We start from the raw sequence: 24335 nt of genomic DNA, 5'->3' as shown, positions 1-24335 counted from the left end.
CGATCCTTCCCTGGTGAGGCTGGAGTGGTCGTTTGAGAGGGGGGGGGGCGGGTGTCTTGGGTCCCGGGCTGGGTTGAGAGGCAGGGGCAGCCCTCAATCGGGCACCCTGTGCCCGACTGCCATGCCCCTCCCGGTGCGCAGAAAGGCTGGCAGCAGTCACTGGGCAGCCTTTAATGTCCCCAGCACACCCATTTGCCATGGGTAAAATATCTGTGGAGGTGGGTGAGGGCCCTTAAGTGGCCACTTAAGGACCTTGGTTGGCCTCGGGCGGGCCATTCCCTCCACCCCCCCCCCAACCGACCGCTGTAAAGTTGACTGGAAGCGGGAGTAGGGCGGATAGGGTTCCCGGAGCCTCTCGCTCAATTTTACACCGCCTGCACGCCACCATCCGACCCGCCGGGGCGACCTCAAATTCAGCGCACTGAGTTATACCCGAACATAATGTGCACCCACATGGAGCGATCTGTTCAAATCGCCCAAACATCCTCAAAATCAACTTTGGGAGTTCCAAAAAGTGTGTCACAATGTTCTTCAGACTGTAATTTCTCAAATGAAATGTAAAGAAAAAAATTCAATCCCATCTTGTCGCCATCTTTATGTTGTGTATTTCACTAAGTGAGATGACGTGCACTCACAAAAAGCAGCCATTATTGAACAAATTTTATTAACACCACCTCAATAGAGAGGGCAGTATAACAAAAAATAAAGTGACTCCTGACAATGCAGCGGCCCGCCGACATCATCAGAGCCTCCAAGCTGGGCAAATGATCTCCTGCTGTCAGTGAGATGCTGGACATGCGCAGCCTACGTCTTGTCAGGACTAATTGGCGCATGCGCGTAAAACGTCATTGAGCAGCTGAACAGGGCACTTTGAGGCTGGAGCTCGATCCCCGCCACTCTTTTTTCCCCCCCAACTCAGCTACCTGCTCCCCCCACTCAACCACTGGCCACTCTTCCCCCCCCTTGGCCACTCGCTCCAAGCCTCGACGCTTTCTCCCCCTCCCCCTCCTCCCCACTGGCCATTTCCGCAACCCCCCCCTCCCCCACCTCAGCCGCTCACTGCGGACCTTGCCACTGCTCGCCCCCCCCCCTCCCCTCAGCTGATCATTCCCCGGCCACCCCGTTCTCTGGCTGCTCGCTCCCCGATTCCCCTCTCTTTCTCCCCCCCCCCCCTCCACCCAACAGCCGCTAGCTCCAGGCCGCGCCACTTCCCTCCTCTCAGCCACTCGCTCCTACATCGCCCCATCACCCCTCGTGTCCTGCGTTGCTTCTTTGGGCGGCGCATGGAGAATGATCGAACGTGGGAGCGAGTGGCTGAGAGGAGGTAAGTGGTGGGGCCTGGAGCTAGTGGCTGGAGGGGGAGGGGGGTGGTGGGGCAGGAAGCAGGGAGTGAGCGTCCGGAGAGCAGGATGGGAGGGGGTGCGGGAAGCGAGGAATGTGGAGCAGTGGCGAGGTCTGGAGCGAGTGGCTGGGGGGGAGGCGGAGAACGGCGAGGTTGAAGCAAGTGCCGAAAGGAAGGCAGCGGGGAGCCAGCAGTGAGAGGATGGGCAAAGGAAGGATCGATCGAGAGAAGCGCAATGGCAGGAGGGAGCAGGTGATTTTGGGGGCGGAATGGAGGCGGCGATGGCAGCCATTGAGGGGATTTTCAGGTTGAAGTTTTTCTGTGATAAATTGAGCAGCGCCATCTTTAATTCTGGTAGCTGCCTGAATGTTACAGACAGTGATGTTTCAGTGGAAGAGGCTGCAGTTGCGCATGCGCAAAACAAAAAGAAACTGCAAGTACTGTATCAATAAAGGGAGCAACAGCAATTGTGTGTTAGAATCTTATCAGTAGCGTACAGTGCACCAGTTCCTTAGCAGACTCAGAGATTTATCATAGACTGAACAGAGGAGTCATAGTTAAGCAGAGAATATGATCTGTGGAGAAGGGTCGAAGTACAGAATGGCACTAATCCGGCTTATTACACTACACAATCAGCAACTGAAAGAAACTAGCCCACCGTGGTCCAAAATGTTTGTAATTTAATTAATTAATGGTTATTTAGGATCATAGTGCTTTAACGATTAAATTAAAATGCAACAAAAAGATTTTGTTGTATCTGTTCCTTAGCTTCAGGTTGTGAGAGAGGTATATAATGTCTTGTGGAGTACATTATGTTAAAGTATTTGCATCATTTGGAAACCACAGGTTGCATTTTGCAGTTTTCATGAATTCCTTGCAAATAAACGACAAAACTGGATGACATGGCTGGGATCCCCATCCCCCATTCATTGTAATGAGTGGCAGACTATGAGACTTCAGCCCATCGTGGAAATGTTTTCCAAACTGCACAGCCTTCTTGCCTTCGGATCCTTAACATATTAGAGCTGTGCTCCCTAGATTTTGCTGGAGCAACATGCCAGATTGATAGCTAACCTTTGCTGCAGTAGGCATCTTTACTGCCTGAAGAACACTGAAAATCTTTCAAAATGTGTTCAGTCCTCCTCGTTGGATCTCTGAGTGGACAATACAGGGAGGAAGAAATGGGTGGGTGATGACAAGATGCAGCAGGGGGCTCAATGATGCAGCAGAGCCATTGTCTCGATTGCCCTTCTCCCTGAAATCCTGACAAGTTTGGCATGGGGAGCGATGGGTTGAGGGGTGGGGGATTGGTTGGAGACGAGAAGATGAGGTGGGCAGAAAATCTGGCCTCATAGTTCTGCAAATGAAATTTATTTTCTTCAAATTTCTGATTTTAGCAGTTTAATGCTGAAGATTGGAATTCTTTGTATTTGCCTCTCATAAAAATGAAATAAAGGTGAAAATGTTTTGTGAACTCATGGGGCTTCACCTTAGATGTCTATGTCCTTACTCTCAGCTTCATTTTTGTTCCATGTCCAGCAATAGACAATCCATAGACAAGTACTAAAATAAGCTTGAAGAGTTGCTGGTAACTTTCCAGTAATGGAGAACACTGAAAGAAAATGAAAGTATGAGAATTGTTAAATGTGAGTTTGGACCCTGGAAAGAGGGGATAGTGAGTTAATAGAGGATGAATGGAACGTGATGTAATGAACAGTTATTTTCCATCAGCATATACAGAAGAGAAGGTTTTGGGAGGATGTCATTCCTGAATTGGTTGAAAGTGAGATGATGGCTATAATAAAAGAGAAGTATTGGAGAAGTTAGTTAAACTAAAGGAGGACAATATGCTGGGACTTGACGAGATTCATCCAAGGATCCTGAGGGGAATGGGGAAAGAAATAGCAGAGATCCTAGAAATTACAATTTGCAGTCTAATGAGTATAGATTTGTGCTGGAGGATTGGAGAGTGGCCAGTGTAATACCCATTTTCAAAAGGGGAAACAAAACTAATCCAGAAAATGGTAAATTAATTAGTTTAACATCTATGACACATCAGAGAAGCCATCTATGAGTCAGCAATGACCACCTATGGCAAACGTGTGAAGCAGAATGCAGACTGGTTTCAATCTCATTTTGAAGAGCTGGAACCTGTCATAGCCGCTAAGCGCGTTGTACTGCTGAACTACAAAAAAGCCCCCAGCGAGTTAACATCCGTAGCACTTAAAACAGCCAGAAGCGCTGCACAAAGAATAGCCAGGCGCTGCGCAAATGACTACTGGCAACACCTATGCAGTCATATTCAGCTGGCCTCTGACACCGGAAACATCAGAGGAATGTATTATGGCATTAAGAAGCTTTTGGGCCAACCATCAAGAAGATTGTCCCCCTCAGATCTAAATCAGGGGACACAATCACTGACCAACGCAAGCAAATGGACTGCTGGTTTGAGCACTACCTAGAACTGTACTCCAGGGAGAATGTTGTCACTGACACCGCCCTCAATGTAGCCCAGTCTTTGCCAGTCATGGATGAGCTGGACGTATAGCCAACAAAATCAGAACTCAGTGATGCCATTGATTCTCTAGCCAGCGGAAAAGCCCCTGGGAAGGACGGCATTACCCCTGAAATAATCAAGAATGCTAAGCCTGCCATACTCAGCACTCTACGAACTGCTTTGCCTGTGCTGGGATAAGGGAGCAGTACCACAAGACATGCGCGATGCCAATATCATCACCCTTTATAAAAACAAAGGTGACCGTGGTGACTGCAACAACTACTTTGGAATTTCCCTGCTCAGCATAGTGGGGAAAGTCTTCGTTCGAATCACTTTAAACAGGCTCCGGAAGCTGGCCGAACGTGTCTACCTGAGGCACAGTGGGGCTTTCGAACAGAGAGATCGACCATTGACATGCTGTTCCCCCTTCGTCAGCTACAGGAGAAATGCCGCGAACAACAGATGCCCCTCTACGTTGCTTTCATTGATCTCACCAAAGCCTTTGACCTCGTCAGCAGACGTGGTCTCTTCAGACTACTAGAAAAGATCGGATGTCCACCAAAGCTACTAAGTATCATCACCTCATTCCATGACAATATGAAAGGCACAATTCAGCATAGCGGTGCCTCATCAGACCCCTTTCCTATCCTGAGTGGCATGAAACAGGGCTGTGCTCTCGCACCTACACTGTTTGGGATTTTCTTCTCCCTGCTGCTCTCACATGTGTTCAAGTCTTCAGAAGAAGGAATTTTCCTCCACACAAGATCAATGGCAGGTTGTTCAACCTTGCTCGCCTAAGAGCGAAGACCAAAGTACGGAAAGTCCTCATCAGGGAACTCCTCTTTGCTGACGATGCTGCATTAACATCTCACACTGAAGAGTGTCTGCAGAGTCTCATCGACAGGTTTGTGGCTGCCTGCAACGAATTTGGCCTAACCATCAGCCTCAAGAAAACGAACATCATGGGACAGGACGTCGGAAATGCTCCATCCATCAATATCGGCGACCACGCTCTGGAAATGGTTCAAGAGTTCACCTACCTAGGCTCAACTATCACCAGTAACTTGTCTCTCAATGCAGAAATCAACAAGCGCATGGGAAAGGCTTCCACTGCTATGTCCAGACTGTCCAAGAGAGTGTGGGAAAATGGCACACGGACACAGAACACAAAAGTCCGAGTGTATCAAGCCTGTGTCCTCAGTACCTTGCTCTACGGCAGCGAGGCCTGGACAACGTATGCCAGCCAAGAGCGACGTCTCAATTCATTCCATCTTCGCTGCCTCCGGAGAATCCTTGGCATCAGGTGGCAGGACCACATCTCCAACACAGTAGTCCTCGAGGCGGCCAACATCCCTAGCTTATACACACTACTGAGTCAGCGGCGCTTGAGATGGCTTGGCCATGTGAGCCGCATGGAAGATGCCCAAGGACACATTGTACAGCGAGCTCATCACTGGTATCAGACCCATCGGCCATCCATGTCTCCGCTTTAAAGACGTCTGCAAACGCGACATGAAGTCCTGTGAGATTGATCACAAGTCGTGGGAGTCAGTTGCCAGCGATTGCCAGAGCTGGCGGGCAGCCATAAAGGCGGGGCTAAAGTGTGGCGAGTTGAAGAGACTTAGCAGTTGGCAGGAAAAATGACAGAAGCGCAAGGGAAGAGCCAACTGTGTAACAGCCCCGACAACCAATTTTTTCTGCAGCACCTTTGGAAGAGTCTGTCACTCTAGTATTGGCCTTTATAGCCACTCCAGGCGCTGCTCCACAAACCACTGACCACCTCCAAGCGCTTACCCGTTGTCTTTTGAGACAAGGAGGCCAAAGAAGACATCTGTGGTAGGGAAACTTTTGGAACCTTTAAAAATGAGATTACTTAACATGCAGACAAAGAGAAATAGCAGCAGCTGACACTAATTTCAGAGATGAAGATTTGTGCTTGATAAACCTGATTTTTGAGGAGATGACATGTATATGGATGGAGAAATGCAATGGATGTGGTGTACATGGACTTTCAGAAAGTCTTTGACATGGTGCCAAATAGGCCTACTGAAAAGATCAAATTGCATTGAATTTAGTGAAAGGTAGCAAATTGATTGAAAAATTGGTTCAGAGGGAGGAAATAGTTGAGGGCAGTTATTCAGTTTGTTTGGCAGTGGGTAGCAGTGCCCCACAGGGTTCCGTTCTCAGATTGCTTTTGTTCACTTTGTGCATTAGTGATTTGGAAATAGGGCTAGAGGGAGTGGTGATCTCGCTTGCAAGCTGAACTAAAACAACGGAGGGTGAGGAGCATTTTTACAGAGAGGATTGCGAAGCTGTTGAATGAATTACCGAAGTTGGTGATTCAAGCAGAACACATGTCAACATTTAAGGATAGAATTAGATAGTGGTTGAAGGAAAGGGAGATGAAGCGTTGCGGGAACAGAAATAGAAATACTATTTGGGGAGATAAACGCCAACAAAGCGGCAAACAGCCTGTTCCTGGCTTTGTAATAAAATCTCAAAGTAATTTAATTGGTATCTGATAATTTTGAGATGATTTAAAATTTTGTTCATTTTAAATGAACTTATTTCATATGATTGTACAAGAAGGTAGAATTTTAAGATATCAGCAGAACTAATTGGATTTCGATTGAATCAAAAGTAAATGACTTTACAAGTGTTTCGTAACTTTAAGCATTGCAGTTGACTAAGCCTTTGTAAGTGAACATAAAATGCTTATTAACTTCTAGAGAAAAAGGTTATAAGATTCTGAGTTTCCATTTTGTGCAGCAGTTGATATCAGAATATGTGTTCAGAATTTGAAAATAGCTTTTAGAGAATGCCATCAAATTGTGACTTAAAGGAAGGATTGTTGCACAATGTGAAGGTATATTCTGTACTACTTTAAAAGAATTGTCTTACTATAGATTATAATCAAGAGATTACCATAGTTATAAAGCTGCCTGTTCTCTTATCTTCAATCACAGAGTGGAAGAAATTATAATTGTACTTTAATAAGCACAAGAAGCTTTAGCTGAAAGAGTAACCTAATAATTCATCACTTTCGTGAACTAATTTTGAGGGCAGGCCTGCAACCTGCCTTCCAGCATCTGCTAAAGCTGCTATGAAGCCGGCATTGACCAGGTTTGCAAATCTAGCAGTAGTCTCCTGACAACTGCTTAGCCAACTGCATTTGTGCCTATTGCTTTCAGACAATGAAATATCACCAAAACACATCACAACTTCACAATGTTTCAACATATAGTTTTCCATCAGCTAATGTGAGGTGCAAAATGATGAGAAGGAAGAAAAGCAGAAAGTCAATATGACTGCAGTTGGCAACCTGTCCTACCACGTCTTTGTCAATTGCCTCCCTCCCAAGTAGTTCCAGCAAATTCTCCTTGTATGCTGGGGGAGATTTTGGGGTCAATCCAACAGTCACTAATCTTTACAGCTCTGTCTCGTCCTAGAACTAAAAAGCAGAAGGGCCAAATTAGTGCACTGAGTATCAGTCAACTCATGGGAATGCTGACCAGTAACTGTGACAAGCATTTACATTCCAAGTGAGATTTTTAGTGGGCAGTTGCTGCAAGAGTGTAAGTGAAGGAATGCTTGCAGGTGAAGACTGAGGATATAATGGGCATCATGCTACCTTGTGGACATTGGTAAGCTTTTTAACAAAGTGATTGTAAGTGGTAGACATGTATTTTACTGACCATTCTTGGAAGACATTGCTGACCTTCCTCAACTGATCTGGTAAGGTGATAAATCATTTTGGGAGTTAGTTGGCCATACTCTGAAAAGTGTAAGTGGTACTGAATGCTCCATCACCTGCTTCCAATTCTCATGCTAATGCACTCAGGGGCCTTCCATCTGCCAGTACCAAATAGTGCCTCCATCCCATCTCTAAATTCTCGCAAGAGTGCTTCTATATCTATATTGATGAAATGCAGACACTCAGTGCTCTGTGCTGGATCTGTTTGGCATTCTCCAACTGATGAACTTCCAGGTTTGCTGTAAAATTTTTTGACAATGTTTGGGCCTTTTAAATTGCTGCAGACAATTAAAACTTACAGTAACACGCTATTTTCTAAACCCCATGTCTATGATATTCTGATTAAGGTGATGCGTGAAACTTCCGTGTGATCAGCATGAGTGTAGTTGTGTGGGTGGGTGGAAGTCATATCTGCCAGACTTTAAAGTGATCACAGTGACAAAGAAAATGACAGGTTATTCTGTTCCACATATAATTGCATTTAATGTTTGAGAACTTCAAATCCCTGTTTTTGGTTCTGTACATGAGTTTTTACAAGTTTATTTTCCTTCTCTGTTGGGAACATATATAACATCCACTTGTTGGAGCCAATTTTTGTGTACTGGTACAAATCACTTCTGGATGGTTAAGCACTGGTGTAGATCTCACCAGCATGATAATGTACTAATAACATTCAAATTTTATGGGTCATTTATTGTCCATCTAGTTTGGCATCTTGGTCTGTGTTTCACTGAAGGCTTACCTGTGTACCTGCAGAACTTGTTACTGTAGTAGGTGGCACTATTTTAAACATTAATTGTATCATACCCTGCATGACAAAATAGCTGGGAATTTTATAGTTGGAATATATTGTTTAGAAACTGTGCAATCTGGACACACATTCATCAATTGGTGATTCTGAATTTTTTCTAGCTTTTATTTTCATCTTAGTAACTGAAATCTCCACTATCCAAAATAAATGTAGAAACATAATTTAAAAAAAAGCATATTTCACAATAGCACGATTACATTTCATAGAATTGTGATCCAGCACAAAAGGAAACCATTCGACGCATCACACCTGTGTTAGCTCTTTGAAAAAAAACTATCCAATTAATCTGACTCCCCTGCTTTTTCCCCAAACCCCTCCAAATTTTCTCCCTTTCTCTATTAAAAGAGACAAAGGAAAATTTAGTGCCTTTATCAAAAACTTTATTTAAAGGCCTCAACCTTGTCCAAAAGCATAAAACTCAGGATTTTATGTCTGCACAAATGGGTGTGAAATTTATTTTGGAATAGAACAGAAATCTTTGCAGTGATGAAATAAAGGGATGCCCACATCAATAGATATTAATCTTAAGTAACGTTATTCATTTATGAGGTTCAAAATTCTTGATTTTAATTGATAGATTAAAGATAAAGTAGCCCTCTTTTCATTTTGAACTTCAACTTCCCAACATTGGGACATCGCAGTCCATTATATTTATATATATATATATATATATATATATATATATATATATTAAAAAAAAATGAAAATGAACTATGCCGAATTCTTACAGTACATCTGTTTTCTGAGGCACAATGAACATACACTGGTGATTATTTTGCAGCATACAATTTGATCCTTTGGTTCAAAATGTCACTTAACTACTGGGAGCCTTTGTTCAGGATTTGCAAAGTTAATTAGCAATGAATGCAGTTATTACTTCTAAAGTAGAAGCCAGAATTTGCACTTGCTGATTAATATAATTTTGATACGAAATATCTTCACTTTCCTTCCTCCCCTCGCCCCGCCGCCCTGGCTACAAAGAACATTTAATGTCTCTCGAATGTTTCAAGTGAGTTACAAGTTGACATGGTTGATAAGTTATATGAAGAGGAAATCTGTTGCTTTCCTGTAGTCTTCACTGATGGTTTATGTCTTTTTACGGTATGAGACATTAGATTATAAACCATTGTTTTGGATTTGAAGATTTGGCATTTATAATATCTTTTTTCAGTTTGTGTAACTGTTAGTGCTTGTAATAGCTGAGGGACTCAGCAGTTGGCTCCTGAAGTCAGTTTCAGTACATAACCTAAATGTTTCATTCGAAATTAAGAGCGAAAGCTAATGTTCTTAATAATCCACTTGCCAACCTTTTAAATGAGGTCCTTTATTTAAAAAAAATATTGAAATAAAAGTTTTTTAAAAATTGGGCCTGGAGGGCTGAATGATATGCTGGGTCAATACATTGTTCTTCCACTTCTGGCTCGCTGATTTGAAAGCAGAAGATACTGATGAGAAAAAAAGTATGCTGTTTCTCATATTGGTAAGGATTCTAGATGTGAGTGTTTTTGTACAAGTCTACAGCACAAAATGAACCATAATTAGATCTTTCACTCAAAGATGCCATAAGGATCATTGATGTGTGAAATGGAAGTGTGACAGAGGGCGTTTTTCTGCCCCATACTGTAACTGCTCTGGGAGTGCTCAACCCTGGTACTGCTTGTGCGAGGTTCGGAAGTATTCCATTTCTTAGCACTGGCTACTCTCAACATATTGCAATATCACTAAGAAGAACTGACAGATCCCCAGTTCTGTTAGTGAGTGGGGTGGAGTGAAATAAATGACAAGTCAGGCAGAATGTGACATCAGTACCAAACCAGTAAGGTGCTCGATCCACTTGGATTACTTGTTTTAATATTTAAATGTTAGTAATTTATGGCACCAACCGGCAACATTCCTTTAAGTATATAATTATAAACTTCAGAGTGAAGACATGATTGGTGATATTAGCAATCAAACATTTCATGCTTTCCGCTGTGACATTCCACTGTGTACTATTCTAGTGAAGGGATGAACCCATTTTAAATGTTTGAGCGCTAGATTTTGAACAGCTTTTGCAGTTCAGGATGGAAATTAACAAGGTGAAAAAGTGCATGAATGAGTTTCAAATGGGACACAGTATTGCCAACTCTGAGTGGAGATCTGTTCACATGATGTCCGGCCATGTGAAATGATTCATTGAGCAATCAGGCAAAGAAGGTAAACTGAGGGTGGATAAGATGGGAGAGCAAAGGATGGGGTGTCTGGATCTGCAGGGGAGAAACCAGAGATGGAAGGAACTTTGATTCCATCAGTAACTAATTATAACTCACTGAAATTACACTAATAACTAATAGTTATACTCTTAACACTCAAGAATAGCCTTATAGTACCCCAAGTGACAAATTACACAGGAGTCTTATTGAAAGGGAAATAAAACATGTTTTTATGATTTTGGACCAAAAACCACAAAATCACACCTGCAATATAACCAATCTCTCCAGGTTCATAAGGGATTCCTAATTCAGTCTGATCTATTTTGAAGCTGAATTTCCATTTAACTTGATTTTTGTTGTATGTAAATATAAACAATGCTCACTATTGGTCAATATTAACTTTGTGAGGCAATCTCTTGGTCATGAGGGACAATGCACCATGATTAGACCAGTGCTCTGCCATATTTGTTGAGGCCAAAGGCAGGAGGAGGCATAAGGGATGGTTTCCTTGAACCCCTCTTTGCAATGGACAGGTATTTTCTATCCTAGGCCATTAATATGGAACAGGATTTTACATGCATAAGTGACATGAAATCTAAGTGCATCTGTGTAGACCATTGAGATCATGTTAGGTGTTTGGAACAAGCCATAGCGCCATATTTTGATGGATGCTCTTGCACTGGGGCACTCAGTGAGTGTTGCAGCAGGCGACACTATAAATTACCCCTATAAATTACAACCAGCTTGCAAATTCAATGCCTCCCACCTCAATAGAACTCACTGGATGGACCGCCGCAAGAAGATGCTACCCCAGCTCCACCACCATTACTATGCCCTTCTTTGCCAGGAAAGTCTTGGAATCCAAGAGCAATGTTAAGGCAATGGACAACTGGCAAAACTAGTCTCTGTCCCTTTTACGGACCTTTGAGTATGGAGAAATGAGAAAATTAGCCATGTACATGTAGTTGGATGAGACCCCTATAAATTACAACCAGCTTGCAAATCCAATGCATGAAAAATCATGTGGACCCACCTTTCCCAGTAAATTACAATGTATACTAATCTGTCAATATTTATGTCTGGAGCCTGTTTTCACAAACCATAATAACTGATGTTTCACTTTCTGTTATTAGTGTGAGACAGTTTTTCGTGATATGCTAATTTGACAGCATGAATTCTATAACCTACTGAAATGCTTATTGTGTCGAAGCTGTTGAAAAGCCTTGAAACAACAATCTATTGCTGTACAGAAAGAATGAATATAGTGGCCCTACAGAACATAGGCATCACTGTAATGTTTGATTCAATGTCATTCAAAGCATAAATTTGAAATCTTTAACCTATTGATAATTTTTGGAATTGATTGAGAAATCTCAGCACATAATGTGTAAGAAATTGCCTCTGCTTTATTAATCACCATGACACTGCAGAAAGACAAATTGTAAGTTGTTAATGTAAAAGTAAATCTTCTGGAAAATTAAGTGTCTAAAACAGTATACAGAACAATAACAAATAGCAACCTGTGTTTATATAGTTCCTTTAACATAGAGATTTTTCCCAAGGTGCTTCACAGAAGTGTAATCAGATAAAAATTGACAGAGCGAAAGGAGGAAATATTAGGAGGAGTGGTTAAAAGCTTGCAAAAATATGTGTTTTAAGGACACCTGACCAGAAAGATTCAAACATGGAGTTGCAGGAAAGATGAACACAGTTTCTGGTGGCAACACATTTTCAGTGACTTTGGAAAAAAAAGGGAGTAGGAGACAATTCTAGTTTGCAAGCAGAGAGAATTCAAGGGTGTTTTGTTTTAAAGGACAGGAGTGACATTGGCAGTTTTGAAAGGGAGCGGGACAGTACTTGAGGAGAAGGAACCGTTTATAATGTCAGCTCACATGGGAGCCAGGAAGGAAAGTTGGGTGGCCAATTGTTTAGTGGGAATGGGGTCAAGAGAGCATGAAGTGGGTGTCGTGGAAAAGATGAGATCAGAGAGGACAGAAATGGAGTAAAGAGAGAAACTGGACAAAGATGCAGATGTAGGGCTCAGGCAGGGGGAACCTTGGGCGGTGTTTGACTTGGTGGGGAAGGGAGGGATGCAGCAGAGACTGTTGAACAGATGGTCTCAATCTGAGTGACAAAGACGTCCTCGCACTTGTTGGAAGTGTGAGGGTGGGTAAGCAAGGGAGGAGAGAGTTTTGAGGAGAGAGTTCGTAGTGTAGATAGGAAGCCAGATGTTATCTTTGCTTTCTGGCATCATCCTGGAGCAGTGAACCATTTTGTCAGAGGAGACCAAGATGCAATCGTACTTGATCTAGCAATGGATTGCAAATCCAGATATGCACCCAGACACACTCAAGTTTGAACGCTTTGGACTTATGAGAGCAAAGCTGGGCACCATACCAAGGAAAATGTCCAGAGTGGGAGTGAGAAAGGGCTTGACTGGGACAAAGGAATTAAGTTGGAGGAGAATGAGTTGATGAGCAGCTCAACTGCATGCAGAAATATCATGGCAATTGGAGAGCCAAATGCTAGACAGTTGAGTTTGAAAGTATGGTTGTAAATGACTAAGGGGAGAATATATTCCAGGTTTGGCCACAAATGGAAGTGGCATGTTAAGGGGGCAGGAGGATGTGGTTGCTGAGAGATACAAGGTAGTGGTCGGAACTGGTCTTGTCCATCGTTGAGATTTTGGAAGTAGAGAGGCCATGTGAGAAGATTGGGTCATGCGTGTGCCACCATATATCCTTAGGAGAGTGAATGTGGTGGAAGAGGTTAAGGGAGCACAAGAGGGCAGTGAACATAGAGTTCATGGTGGATTGGAATGGAGATTGAAATCACCGTGGATATGTAGTTTCTTAATGCAGAAGCTGAGGAAGGGAGAGAGGATATTTTGATGAGAACATCGCGACGTGACTTGTAGATGGTAGAGATTGAGAATTTTAAAGGTGTGTCAAAAAGGGTGGAACAAGGTGAGGAGGAGAAAGACCAGAGGAGTTGAAGGAGAGAAGAAGATATGTTGTTTTGGTAGTGAGGATGACACCACCACCATGGAGGTTTGCGCATGGCAGATAGTGGAAAGTACAGCCAAGTGAGAAGTCTTCAGTAAGGGACAAGATGGTGCCAGCATCAATCAAGTTTTTGTTAAAGCCATGATGATCAGAGGGACTTGGGTGTACCTGTACAAGGAACACCAAAGTTAGCATGCAGGTGCAGCAGACAATTAGGAAGGCAAATGGCATGTTGGCCTTTATTGCAAGCGATTTAGAGTACAAGAATAAGGAAGTCTTGCTACAATTGGACAGGGCTTTGGTGAGACCATACCTGGAGTACTGTGCACAGTTTTGGTCTCCTTATCTAAGGAAGGATATAGTCGCCTTGGAGGCAGTACAGCAAAGGTTTGCTAGATTGGTTCCTGGGATGAGAGGCTGAGTAATTTGGGTCTATGCTCTCTGGAGTTTAGAAGAATGAGAGGTGATCTCATTGAAACATACAAGATTCTTAAGGGCCTTGACAGGGTATACACTGAGAGGTTGTTTCCCCTGGTTGAGGAATCTAGAACATGGGGGCACAGTCTCCGGATAAGAGGACCATCATTTAGGACTGAGATGAGGAGAAATGTCTTCGCTTAAAGGGTTGTGAATCTTTGGAATTCTTTACCCTAGAGAGCTGTGGGTACTCCATTGTTGAATGTATTCAAGGCTGAGATAGATTTTTGGTCCCTCAGGGAATCAAGGAATTTGGGGAGCCGGCGGTAAAATGGAGTTGAGGCAGAAGATCAGGCATGATTGTATTGAATGGTGGAGCTGGCTCAAGGGGCCATCTGGTGTACGCCTGCTCCTATTTCTTGTGTTCTTATGATGTCAATACAAGCATCCACAACACTGTTAACTTTCATATGACTAGTTTGTTGGTCAATAGCTGACTAAAGTAGAGGATGGATCACAGTGCAAGTTTGATAACTGAGGTACTGACTGTGTCTGAATTTTCTTTCTTTACAGAAAGTCTGCATTAAGTGTGGAATTGAAACACTTGGGAGCCAGCGGAGACCTGTTTGGCTTTGCAAAATATGCAGCGAGGGAAGAGAGGTAGGTTATAGAAATTGTGGAACATTGCAGAGTTGGAGTATTATTTAAACTGAACTCATTTTAAAGCTGGCCACAAAAGACATACAAATGTATTGGAATGACTAACAGAGAAACAGGATTAATCCCAAAGTACAAAGTAATATGAGCTAAGAAAAGATGAAAGAAACTGAAGCTCTGCAGCCTAGAAAGAAAGATGGTTGGGGGGAGGAGAAATAACAGAAATATACAATTAAAAATATATAAAAGGTAAGAATATCTCTTCAAAGTAAGCCAGAAAGGTAGGACTAGAGGACATGAATTTAAATAAAAAGTAAATTGAGACCATATTAGGAAGGACTCCTTTACCTAGAATAGTAAATGTAAGAACCAATCTGATGTGTAGGATAAACAATTAAAAAAATATATATATTTGTAATGTAGCTCCTTACTATAATGCTAAAGTCTTTTCTCATTCTTGGATTTTCTGACCAAACCTATTCAGAGATAAAATAAAAATACAATGCAATTGTGGAATACTTAGAGAAATTAAAACCTGCTTTTGATAGTCTCATTAAATAAGAGATTGGGCATCTGGGACAAAGGATAGCGAACATTTATGAATGCTCTGAAGCAACAAATTTTTAATGAATATGAAATTGTGAGCTTGGGCGCAAATAAATTTCTAGGCCATGACCTTTTGCAAATGCTTTATGTTCACTTTAGTGAGAATAATTGTAAAGGCATCTCTTAAATATTAAATTTGGTCCATTGGGCATGCATTTCATTGAAACTGATATAAGTACATATTGCTCCTATATTCAGTTTTGATAGTCATGTTCAATGCTAAAATTTGCTATTTTGTGATGAGAGCATATAAGCTTTTGATTGTGAACTCTGGCGACTGCGTTCCCATAATGATCTCAAAATGATTTCTGAAAAATTGTTCAACTAGCATGTGTTTTTCTTCTGCAACCAAAATTAATAATGTTCAAAATAAAGATTTAAATCATGTTTTTAATTAAATTATTTATTTTACAATAACATTTAAATTTATCAGTTGAATTGCCTTATGTGCCATCTCATGCTTTCATTCACGTTTTTACTTAAAGCCTCTTCCTCTCCCAAAAGCCAGTGTGTCTTTTTCTCAAGAGGTAGCTGTGTGTATGTGAGAGAGAAATATAGGTATTCTGATTGTAAACCTGGGGCAGAAATTTATAGGCCCCGGGAGATGGGCTGAGGGGGTCTGTAGAATTGTGATGGAAGGCAGGAGAGTGGAGGGCCCATCACCTTCCCATCACCCTGCAGTAAAGGCAGGGGCGGGCAAGGCTGAAGACAGCCTTCCTGTCCAGAGGCCAGTTGAGGCCCTTTAAGTGGCCACTTAAGGGCCTCGTCCCGCCGCCGCTGGAATTACAATGGTGTGGGGTGCTTTTATCAATCGGGGCGACTGCCCAGTAAAACAAGGCGGCCTCTCTGTGGGCAGGTAGTGGGATGGCCCTCCTCCATGGGCAACCTGTGGCCCATGGAGGGCTTCTGGTGGCAAAGGCCACCCTTCTGTCAAGACCTATCCCTTGCCCTCAACGTCCACCATTGGATTGTATTAGGGGGGCTCCGAAGGGTTGAGGCGGAGTTCCCCTTACCGTTTCGGGCTGACGTCAGAATCCCTGCCAGCTCCACTAAATTCAGCCCTGTTGTGCCTTTTTGTGTTCTATAAAAATTTGAAAGCGAAGGAGGGGAGAGAGACTGGGGTACTAGGGTGAGAAAGAAAGGTGTGCATGTGTCAGAGAGACACTGAGTTGACTGTGTGTGTGAGAGAGAAACACTATGATGGTGTGGGGCGTGTGCCACGTTGCGATGACTTTGTGTGTGTGTATTGTTGTATATTGCTAGCATTTTAGATGCTGGTTTGAGCTTGGTTTACAGAGATCTTGGAGTCATTGTAAATCTAAACAGTAACTCATTTATTATATTTACATGGATTACGTACACGTTCCATAAGCCTGTCTAGCTTTTTCTCTTCATGATGCTTCTTGCTTCTCCCCAAGCCCTTTACACATGTGATCTTTTACAGTGGGAGGTGTTCGCCTCACTGCCCAAACATAAACCCTTCCAGACCCTAATACCACATCTCCCCCCAAGTCTTTGTCCATATGCTCTAGCCATAGTCCCAAAGGACCATCGGCATCTCTCCCATTAGAGAGAGACAATTGGTGATGTATAGCTTGAGGGTCACCACTTCTCAAGCGTGGGGCAAGGCAAGGAGGCAGGCCTCCATGAACTACCACAGTCGGTACAGGGATTGAACCCGCGCTGTTGGCATCTTTCCGCATCGTGCTCCAGCCGTCTAGCCAACTGCGCTAACCAGCCCCCCTTAGTCCATATATATTTTTTACATATTTATATATGCATTCATTTTACTTTACTTACTACCATATCGCCAACCCCCCCCATCCCCCAAGTCTCTGACATCACAGATTCAGTCTGTCAGGAGGCTTCACGACTCACTCTAATCATGTTCTTGTTGCACTCAGAAGAGCAGTAGTCTTTCTCTGAACTCCTGGCCGTTGACTTAGATGGCCTTCATTGAGGTTTGTAGTATCTGGTTTTCTCTGAACTTCAGGATCAACATCTGGTTCATCCAACTATATGACTGATTGACACCCCGAGTGTGTCAAGCTTCTCGTACTAGCGCAGCCCATCAGGCTCCCTGCACCGGTGCAGCCTGTCATGCTTCCGGTGCCGTCCGTCAAGCTCCCTGCGCCGGCACTGTCCGTCATGCTCCCCACGCCAGCGCAGCCTGTCACGCTTCCGGCGCCGTCCGTGAAGCTCCCCGTGTCGGCGCAGCCTGTCATGCACATCAACATCTGGTTCATCCAAATATATGACTAATTGAATGAGGAATAGTAATAAGACATGTGCTGCAGCTGGGAAGCTATTCTGTATCTTAAAATTCTTCTCCCCCAGAGAGACCAATCTGGATAAGTCCTTCGAAATTCTCAAACCTTTCTGGCATCATATATTTTGGATCCAAATCCTTCCTAAACTCTATAGGTCATTTTCTTTCTTTAAGAAATTTTCATTCTCACTTATGGAGGTTTCCTTTGCTGCCGACTTCAGATCCGCCCTTTGTGAGGATTTGGCTTTTCCCTGTTTTGCCTGCCCACTGCAACATTAGACAATGTTTCTACCCTTTTCCAAAGGTTGCTCACCTGATCCCCCGATTGTCGCTCGGTTCTGTCACTCGATGCCTGAGATCTGGAGTCACATGTAGTCCAGACCAGGTAAGGATGGCAGATTTCCTTCCCTAAAGGACATTAGTGAACCAGATGGGTTTTTACGACAATCGGTAGTTGTTTCATGGTCATCATTACTGAGACTAGCATTCGGTTCCAGCTTTTGTTTAAATTAATTCATTGAATTTATTAATTAATTGAATTTAAATTCCGCCAGCTACCATGGTGGGATTTGAACCCATGTCCCCAGAATATTACCTTGGGTTTCTGGATTACTAGTCCAGTGACATTACCACTATGCCATCATCTCCCCTCGACGTGAGACATTCTGGGGTCAGAGCAAGGGCGGTCGGTGAAAAATTAGCATTAGAATACTGTGATGTAGATTTTTATGTTGCTCTGCTGAAGCAGTCACCTACAAACGGTTATCTTAAAATGGTAAAAAAACTTACCATAGCTGGAGCCTGCTTCTAGTTAGAACTATTTTCAGCTTACTAGTTAGTGCACAACTGTTTTTAGAAACCATTGAGTCTTGACGGTCATGAACAATGTGAAATAGTTGTAAATTAAGTATATATCTATATTAAAAATCCAGATATAGAGAAAAGTGCTCTTTTATATTCTATTTTTGTCACTTGTTAACATACACACAACAAAATACCAAATGTTTTTCAAAATGTAGAAAATTAGTTATAGTGACTAACATTGGGCTAACTTTGTCATCAATAAACAGTTGGAAAAATAGCATCAAAGGTTCATTATGATATATGTGCAGTGGATCATTAGTACAGTTTTAAATGTAACAAACCTCTTAGTGTTTCAATGCTGATAGTATTTATAAACTTCCTTTTTCTTCGTTTACATGTTCAATTTTTCCCTGTGTTGTAAAATGAAAAAGTACATTATTTGAAGTTGATCATCTCTTTTAAAATGTATTTACTGCTTTTATAAATGCAATATTTCTATCCAAAATTTGCATTAGACATCTCATTGGTAAAGTTTGTTGACTCTTGGAAGTGCTATACCCTGTATGCAATTCTTAAATGTGATTAATTTTAGGTAAGTATTTTTTACTCTTGCAGACTGCACATGCACACTTCTTGGCCAACAGCAGCGAAAGCCTGTTCTTCATATCCCCCAAATGCATGAACAGGCTGGGGTGTCCGAACTTCTCTGTTGGGGCACATCTGGTCTCTGCATGTTTCCCCAAGATGGCAGCTGAGAGGGGGTAATTTGTTACATGGGGAGTCATGGGTGTAAACCCTGTCCTCCTACTTCCCCATAAATGGTTCTTGGGAACAAACAAAATATAGAATTCTTGGTCATTGCCATAGAGTTATATTATGGGGCTCGATTTTGCCAGCCATCTGGGAGATGGGGTGCCTGTAAAATGCTGTGGGGGTGGGGGGGTGTGTTGGCTGGTGTTGGTGGGGTGGGTGGTGGGAGAGAGGGGGGAGGGGTTGCATGGCTGTCTTTTTCCCGCAGCCATGCCATCTTGCTAGCAGCGGGGAAGATGCTGGATGGCCCTCCTCCCAGAGGTGAATTGAGCCAGTTAAGTGCCCAATTATGGGCCTCTTCCTGGAACCGCTGACATTTTACCAGTGGTGGTGGGGGATGCACCCCCTTGGGGAGACTGCCAGATAAACCCTGGTGGCCTTCCAATCAACGTGAGGAGGTGGGGTGGGGGCCTTCCTATTTGGGCAGTTTGGCCCACGGAGAGCACTCCCAGAGGTAATGCCTACCCTCGCGGCAGTGGCACCACCTGCCCTCACCACCCTCCCCTTCCCCCCCCCCCCCCCCCACAGCTCGCTGTGACCTGCCTGACTGGCCCTGGTGCCCCCAGCCCCCACTTACCCATTATGATGGCACCATCCATTCATTGCGTGCTCCTCTTCCAGGTGCAGTCTCAGCAGTGGTCACCACTCCCGGTGGTGCTGCTGAACTACCGGCCCTCCAATTGGCCAGCACCTCCTGAGGGTGGGCGGCCACCAATTATGGCAAGATGTGACGCAGGTCCTGCAGACTGCTGAAATGGGGTCGCAATCCCCCGCCCACCCCACTCCCCTGCTTTCAGGCCTTACGGTGGGCCCCCACCAACATGGCTAAATCCAGCCAGTTATCTCTGTCGGAAGCTCCTGCTGTGTTTGCTAATTAGTCAAATCACGTTGGGGCCTGATTTTAGAAGCATTTACAGCACCTGGGTGACACACACCACTATTGATGCACAAAATGGCCAACAACTTGAAGCAAGGCAAAGAATTCCAAATTGCTGCAAGTTGTTGGCTAATTTGTGCCATTCTGGCGTGAGCTTTGAAAACACCATCTCGTGCTTAACCTGCCCATGAATTTCATGAAATTGCTGCGTTAGCAAATTAATTTCCAATTAAAGACACCACAGAAATTTAAGTCCAATTTTAAACAGTGGAAATGCCCTTTTAATAATCTAATTGTCAATGACTGCCAATCAACCTCTCTGACCAAGTGAACAACATTCTTTAAGAACAAGATAGGAGTCCCTTATTGTGCAGCAGAAACAAATGGTTCCACTTCAAAAAGAGAGCGGGGAGAGGTTTCACTTCAAAAACAGCGTGGAGAGAGGGGAAAGGCCTCACTTCAAAAAGAGCGGGGAGAGGTTATTCTGTTTCCTGTCCTCCATCTGATCCAGTTCAGTGGAATGAGCCCATTCAAAAAAAAAAAATTCAAATGTGACATCACAGGCAAGCAGTTAGGTGATTGGTTGGGGAAGAAGCTAGCTGTTTGGTGAGCATCTGTTAAGTGGTTAAGGTCTATTCTATTCCTAACATTTAAAATAGTAAAGGAACTAGTGATAAGCTTGATAAAATATATTAAAAAAAGGAAAATAAAGTAAGTAATTGAATAAATTAATTAAGTCATTAATTGAAACAGATTAAGGATGGCAGGACAGGTGATGTGTCACGGCTGCAGCATGTGGGAGCTCTTGGATGCCAGTGTGATTCAGGGCAAACACGTCTGTAGTAAGCGTTTGCGGCTCTAAGAGCTTCGGCTCAGAGACATTGAACTGGAGTCCGAGCTGCCGACATTGCGACACATCAGGGAGGGGGAAAGTTACCTGGACACTTTGTACCAGGAGGTATTCACACCCCTTAGGATAGGGTCTTCTGATTTGGTCAGTGGTCAGGGACAGGAGAATGTTGCTGCAGGTAAGAGGACCCAGAGAGCAGTAGTGCAGGAGCCTCAGCCTTTGCTGTTATCCAACAGGTTTGAGGTTCTTTCAGCTTGTTTGGATGAGAGTGGGGGCTGTAGGGTGGATGAGCAACCTGACCATGGCACAGGAAGCCATTCAAGTGGAGGGAGAAAAAAGGAATGTAGTGGTAGTAGGGGACTGTATAGTTAGGGGGATTGACAAAGTTCTCTGCAGCAAAGAGTGAGTCCAGACGGCTGTGTTGCCTGCCTGGTACCAGGGTTCAGGACAACTGCTCAGGGCTGGAGAGGAACTTACAGTGGGTGGGGGAGGATCCAGTCATCGTTGTCCATGTAGGTACCAACAACATAGGTCGGACAAGGAAAGAGGTTCTGCAAAGTCAGTCTGAGGAATTATGCACTAAGTTAAGAAACAGAACCTCAAAGGTGATAATCTCTGGCATAGCATGGCACTTAGTAAAATTGAAGGTAATCAGGCAGAGTCAACGTGGTTTTGTGTAAGGGAAATCATGTTTAACCAATTTATTGGAGTTCTTTGAGGGAGTTACATGTGCTGTGGATGAAGGGGAACCGGTGAATGTGTTGTACTTAGATTTCCAGAAGGAATTTGGTAGGGGCCTCATCAAAGGTTATTGCAAAAAATAAAAACTCATGGTGTAGGGGGTAACATACTGGCATGGATAGAAGATTGACTAGCTAACAGGAAACAGAGAGTAAGCATAAATAGGTCATTTTCTGGTTGGCAAGATGTAACGAGTGGTGTGCCACAGGGATCTGTGCTGGGGCCTCAACATTTTACAATTTATATAAGTGACTTAGAAGAAGGGACCGAAGGTATGATTGCTAAATTTTCTGATGGCACAAAGATAGGGTAGGAAAGTAGGTTGTGACGAGGACATAAGGAGGCTACAAAGGGATATAGATAGTTTAAGTGAGTGGGCAAAAATCTGGCACATGGAGTATAATGTGGGAAAATGTGAAGTTGTCCATTTTGGCAGGAAGAATAACAAAGAAGCATATTATCTAAATGGTGAGAGGTTTTGGAGCTCTGAGATGCAGAGGGATCTGGGTGTCCTAGTGCATGAATCGCAAAAGGTTTGTATGCAGGTACAGCATGTAATTAGGAAAGCTAATATTGTTTATCGCAAGGGGCATTGAGGTTATATTTCAGCGATACAGGGCATTAGTGAGACTACATTTGGAGTACTGTGTACAGTACTGGTCTTATTTAAGGAAGGATGTAAATGCATTGGAAGCAGTTCAGAGAAGGTTTATTAGACTGATACCTGGAATGGGCGGGCTATCTTATGAGGAATGATTGGACAGGCTAGGCTTGTGTCCTCTGGAATTTAGAAGAATAAGAGGCGACTTGATTGAAACATAGATCCTGAGGGGTCTTGACTGGGTGGATGTGGAAGGGATGGTTCCCCTTGAGGGAGAATCTAGAAGCAGGGGTGACTGTTTAAAAATAAGGGGTCGCCCATTAAAGGCAGGGGTGAGGAGAAATTTTTTCTCTGAGGGTCATGAGTCTTTGGAACTCTCTTCCTCAAAAGGTGGTGGAAGCAGAGTCTTTGAATATGTTTAAGGCAGAGGTAGATAGATTCTTGATGAGCAAGGGGGTGAAAGGTTATCAGGGGTAGGTGGTAATGTGGAGTAATCAGTTTAGCCATGAACTTATTGAATGGCGGAGCAGGCTCGAGGGGGTGAGTGGCCTACTCCTGCTCCTTTTTCATATTTTCATATGGTTGGTTGGCATCCTTCCATCTACGAAAGATGATGGACCCGCAGCAAACAATCCATTTAGTCTTCTCTTGGTGTACTTTTGTTGATGGCTGTGAAGGCCTATCCTTGAGAGGCAGATTCTGCCACAAGTGCTGCACGTGAAGCTAAGTGATGCTGTGAGTTATTTCTAACGTTGGCGCCTGTTTCCAAGCTGCTGTAGTCATCGTGGTAGTGCACACCAGTCCACAGGATGTGTCACCATTTCCCTCTTTTGCCAGCTAGTGACTCCCAGGTGCGATAGTAAATATTTAGGGCCTTCATGTCACACTTCCAAGCATCCTTGAAGCGGAGCTTTGGGTGCCCCACTGATCGTCTGGCCCAGGCTATCTCACCATCCAGAAGGTCCTTGGATATGCAACTGTCTTCCATCCTGCGGACACATCAGAACGTAGCAGAAACATATGCTGCTAAGTAAACACACTCGGTTTCAATATTGTGGTTTCTGTTCTTAGATTAAGTAAGCAGTGCGATTGAACTGCTCATGTCATAATGGCAAAGATTGAATTGCAAAACTGAATCACAGTGGTAACCAGTGACATGTTCCGCATTTCCTGTTTGCAGTTGGAATACCAAATTAATTTTGGTTGCAAAATGAATGCCCTTGTGAGATTTTGAACTGTCATAAACATTCTTCAGTCATTTCTGTGATAAAGGTGAATTTCAATGATTTTTCTTTTTATTACTATGAAGTATTTCATGCAATTATAAATACAGTATTTGTAGAGGCCTTTATAAAAGGACCTGCTCTGTTGCTAGGTGACGACAAGGAAATTATGAAGGACTGAAAATTAACTGTAGTGTTTGAAGCATCTATGGTTTGATTTAGCAGAGGATGTAATTTAGGATTTAATCTTAATATATGTGCAAATATTTTATAGTAATTCTAGTCTAATTAAAATATAAAGCAGTCCATAGAAATACTATCATCTGAAGAGGTCTTGTTTTAATGGAATGAGCCGACCCAGAAGATGTAGCTGTGAAACAACGGTAAATCTGAATGCACTTGAGAAAGCACAATGGATTCTATTTTAAAGCATGGTTTTTCTGTCAGGAAGTATCATTCTGCTTCCAGTATGAGGTCTGGTTGTAACTACACTATAACTACAGCGTCTGTGTGCAGTATAAACTATCTGCACTGATCTTAGTTGTAGTATTAAGTGGTGCCTGAGTGCTTCCTGTTTTTAAAAAAAAAATTGTGGAAATGACTACATCCTTTTTAAAATCTTTTGAGATCCTGAGACTGTTTCCATTAGTTGAACTGGTAATAACGATACTAAAATGCACTTCAGAGCATAAGCAAAGATTTTACACATTTTGCGACTGGTGAGTCTAGTGTCCATTGAAATAAAATATGCTTTATTGCGTAATGATGTATATTCTTCAAAGGAAAACAAATTGCGGTTCCAGCTGTGCAAGCTATTGTACTCTTAAATGCAAATTAATACTGTTCTCAGGTTCAGGGTTTCTGTTAGCTGGAGCTATT

The 24335-nt window shown here is 43.2% G+C and overlaps 1 protein-coding gene across 5 annotated transcripts in view; it reads left to right on the top strand.

Annotated features, from left to right (window-relative positions):
- LOC137346500 (rab effector Noc2-like) overlaps positions 1 to 24335 on the top strand; it is a 252244-nt gene that overhangs the window by 139204 nt on the left and 88705 nt on the right. For all 5 annotated transcript variants that reach the window (XM_068009967.1, XM_068009963.1, XM_068009962.1 and 2 more), the window contains one exon: positions 14592 to 14678. In XM_068009967.1, coding sequence (XP_067866068.1) covers positions 14592 to 14678 — 87 coding nt within the window. The remainder of the gene's footprint in view (positions 1 to 14591; positions 14679 to 24335) is intronic.

Source organism: Heterodontus francisci, chromosome 30 (genome assembly GCF_036365525.1).
Source record: "Heterodontus francisci isolate sHetFra1 chromosome 30, sHetFra1.hap1, whole genome shotgun sequence".
Taxonomy (NCBI): Eukaryota; Metazoa; Chordata; class Chondrichthyes; order Heterodontiformes; family Heterodontidae; genus Heterodontus; species Heterodontus francisci.
This window is presented reverse-complemented; position numbering and strand designations above follow the sequence as displayed.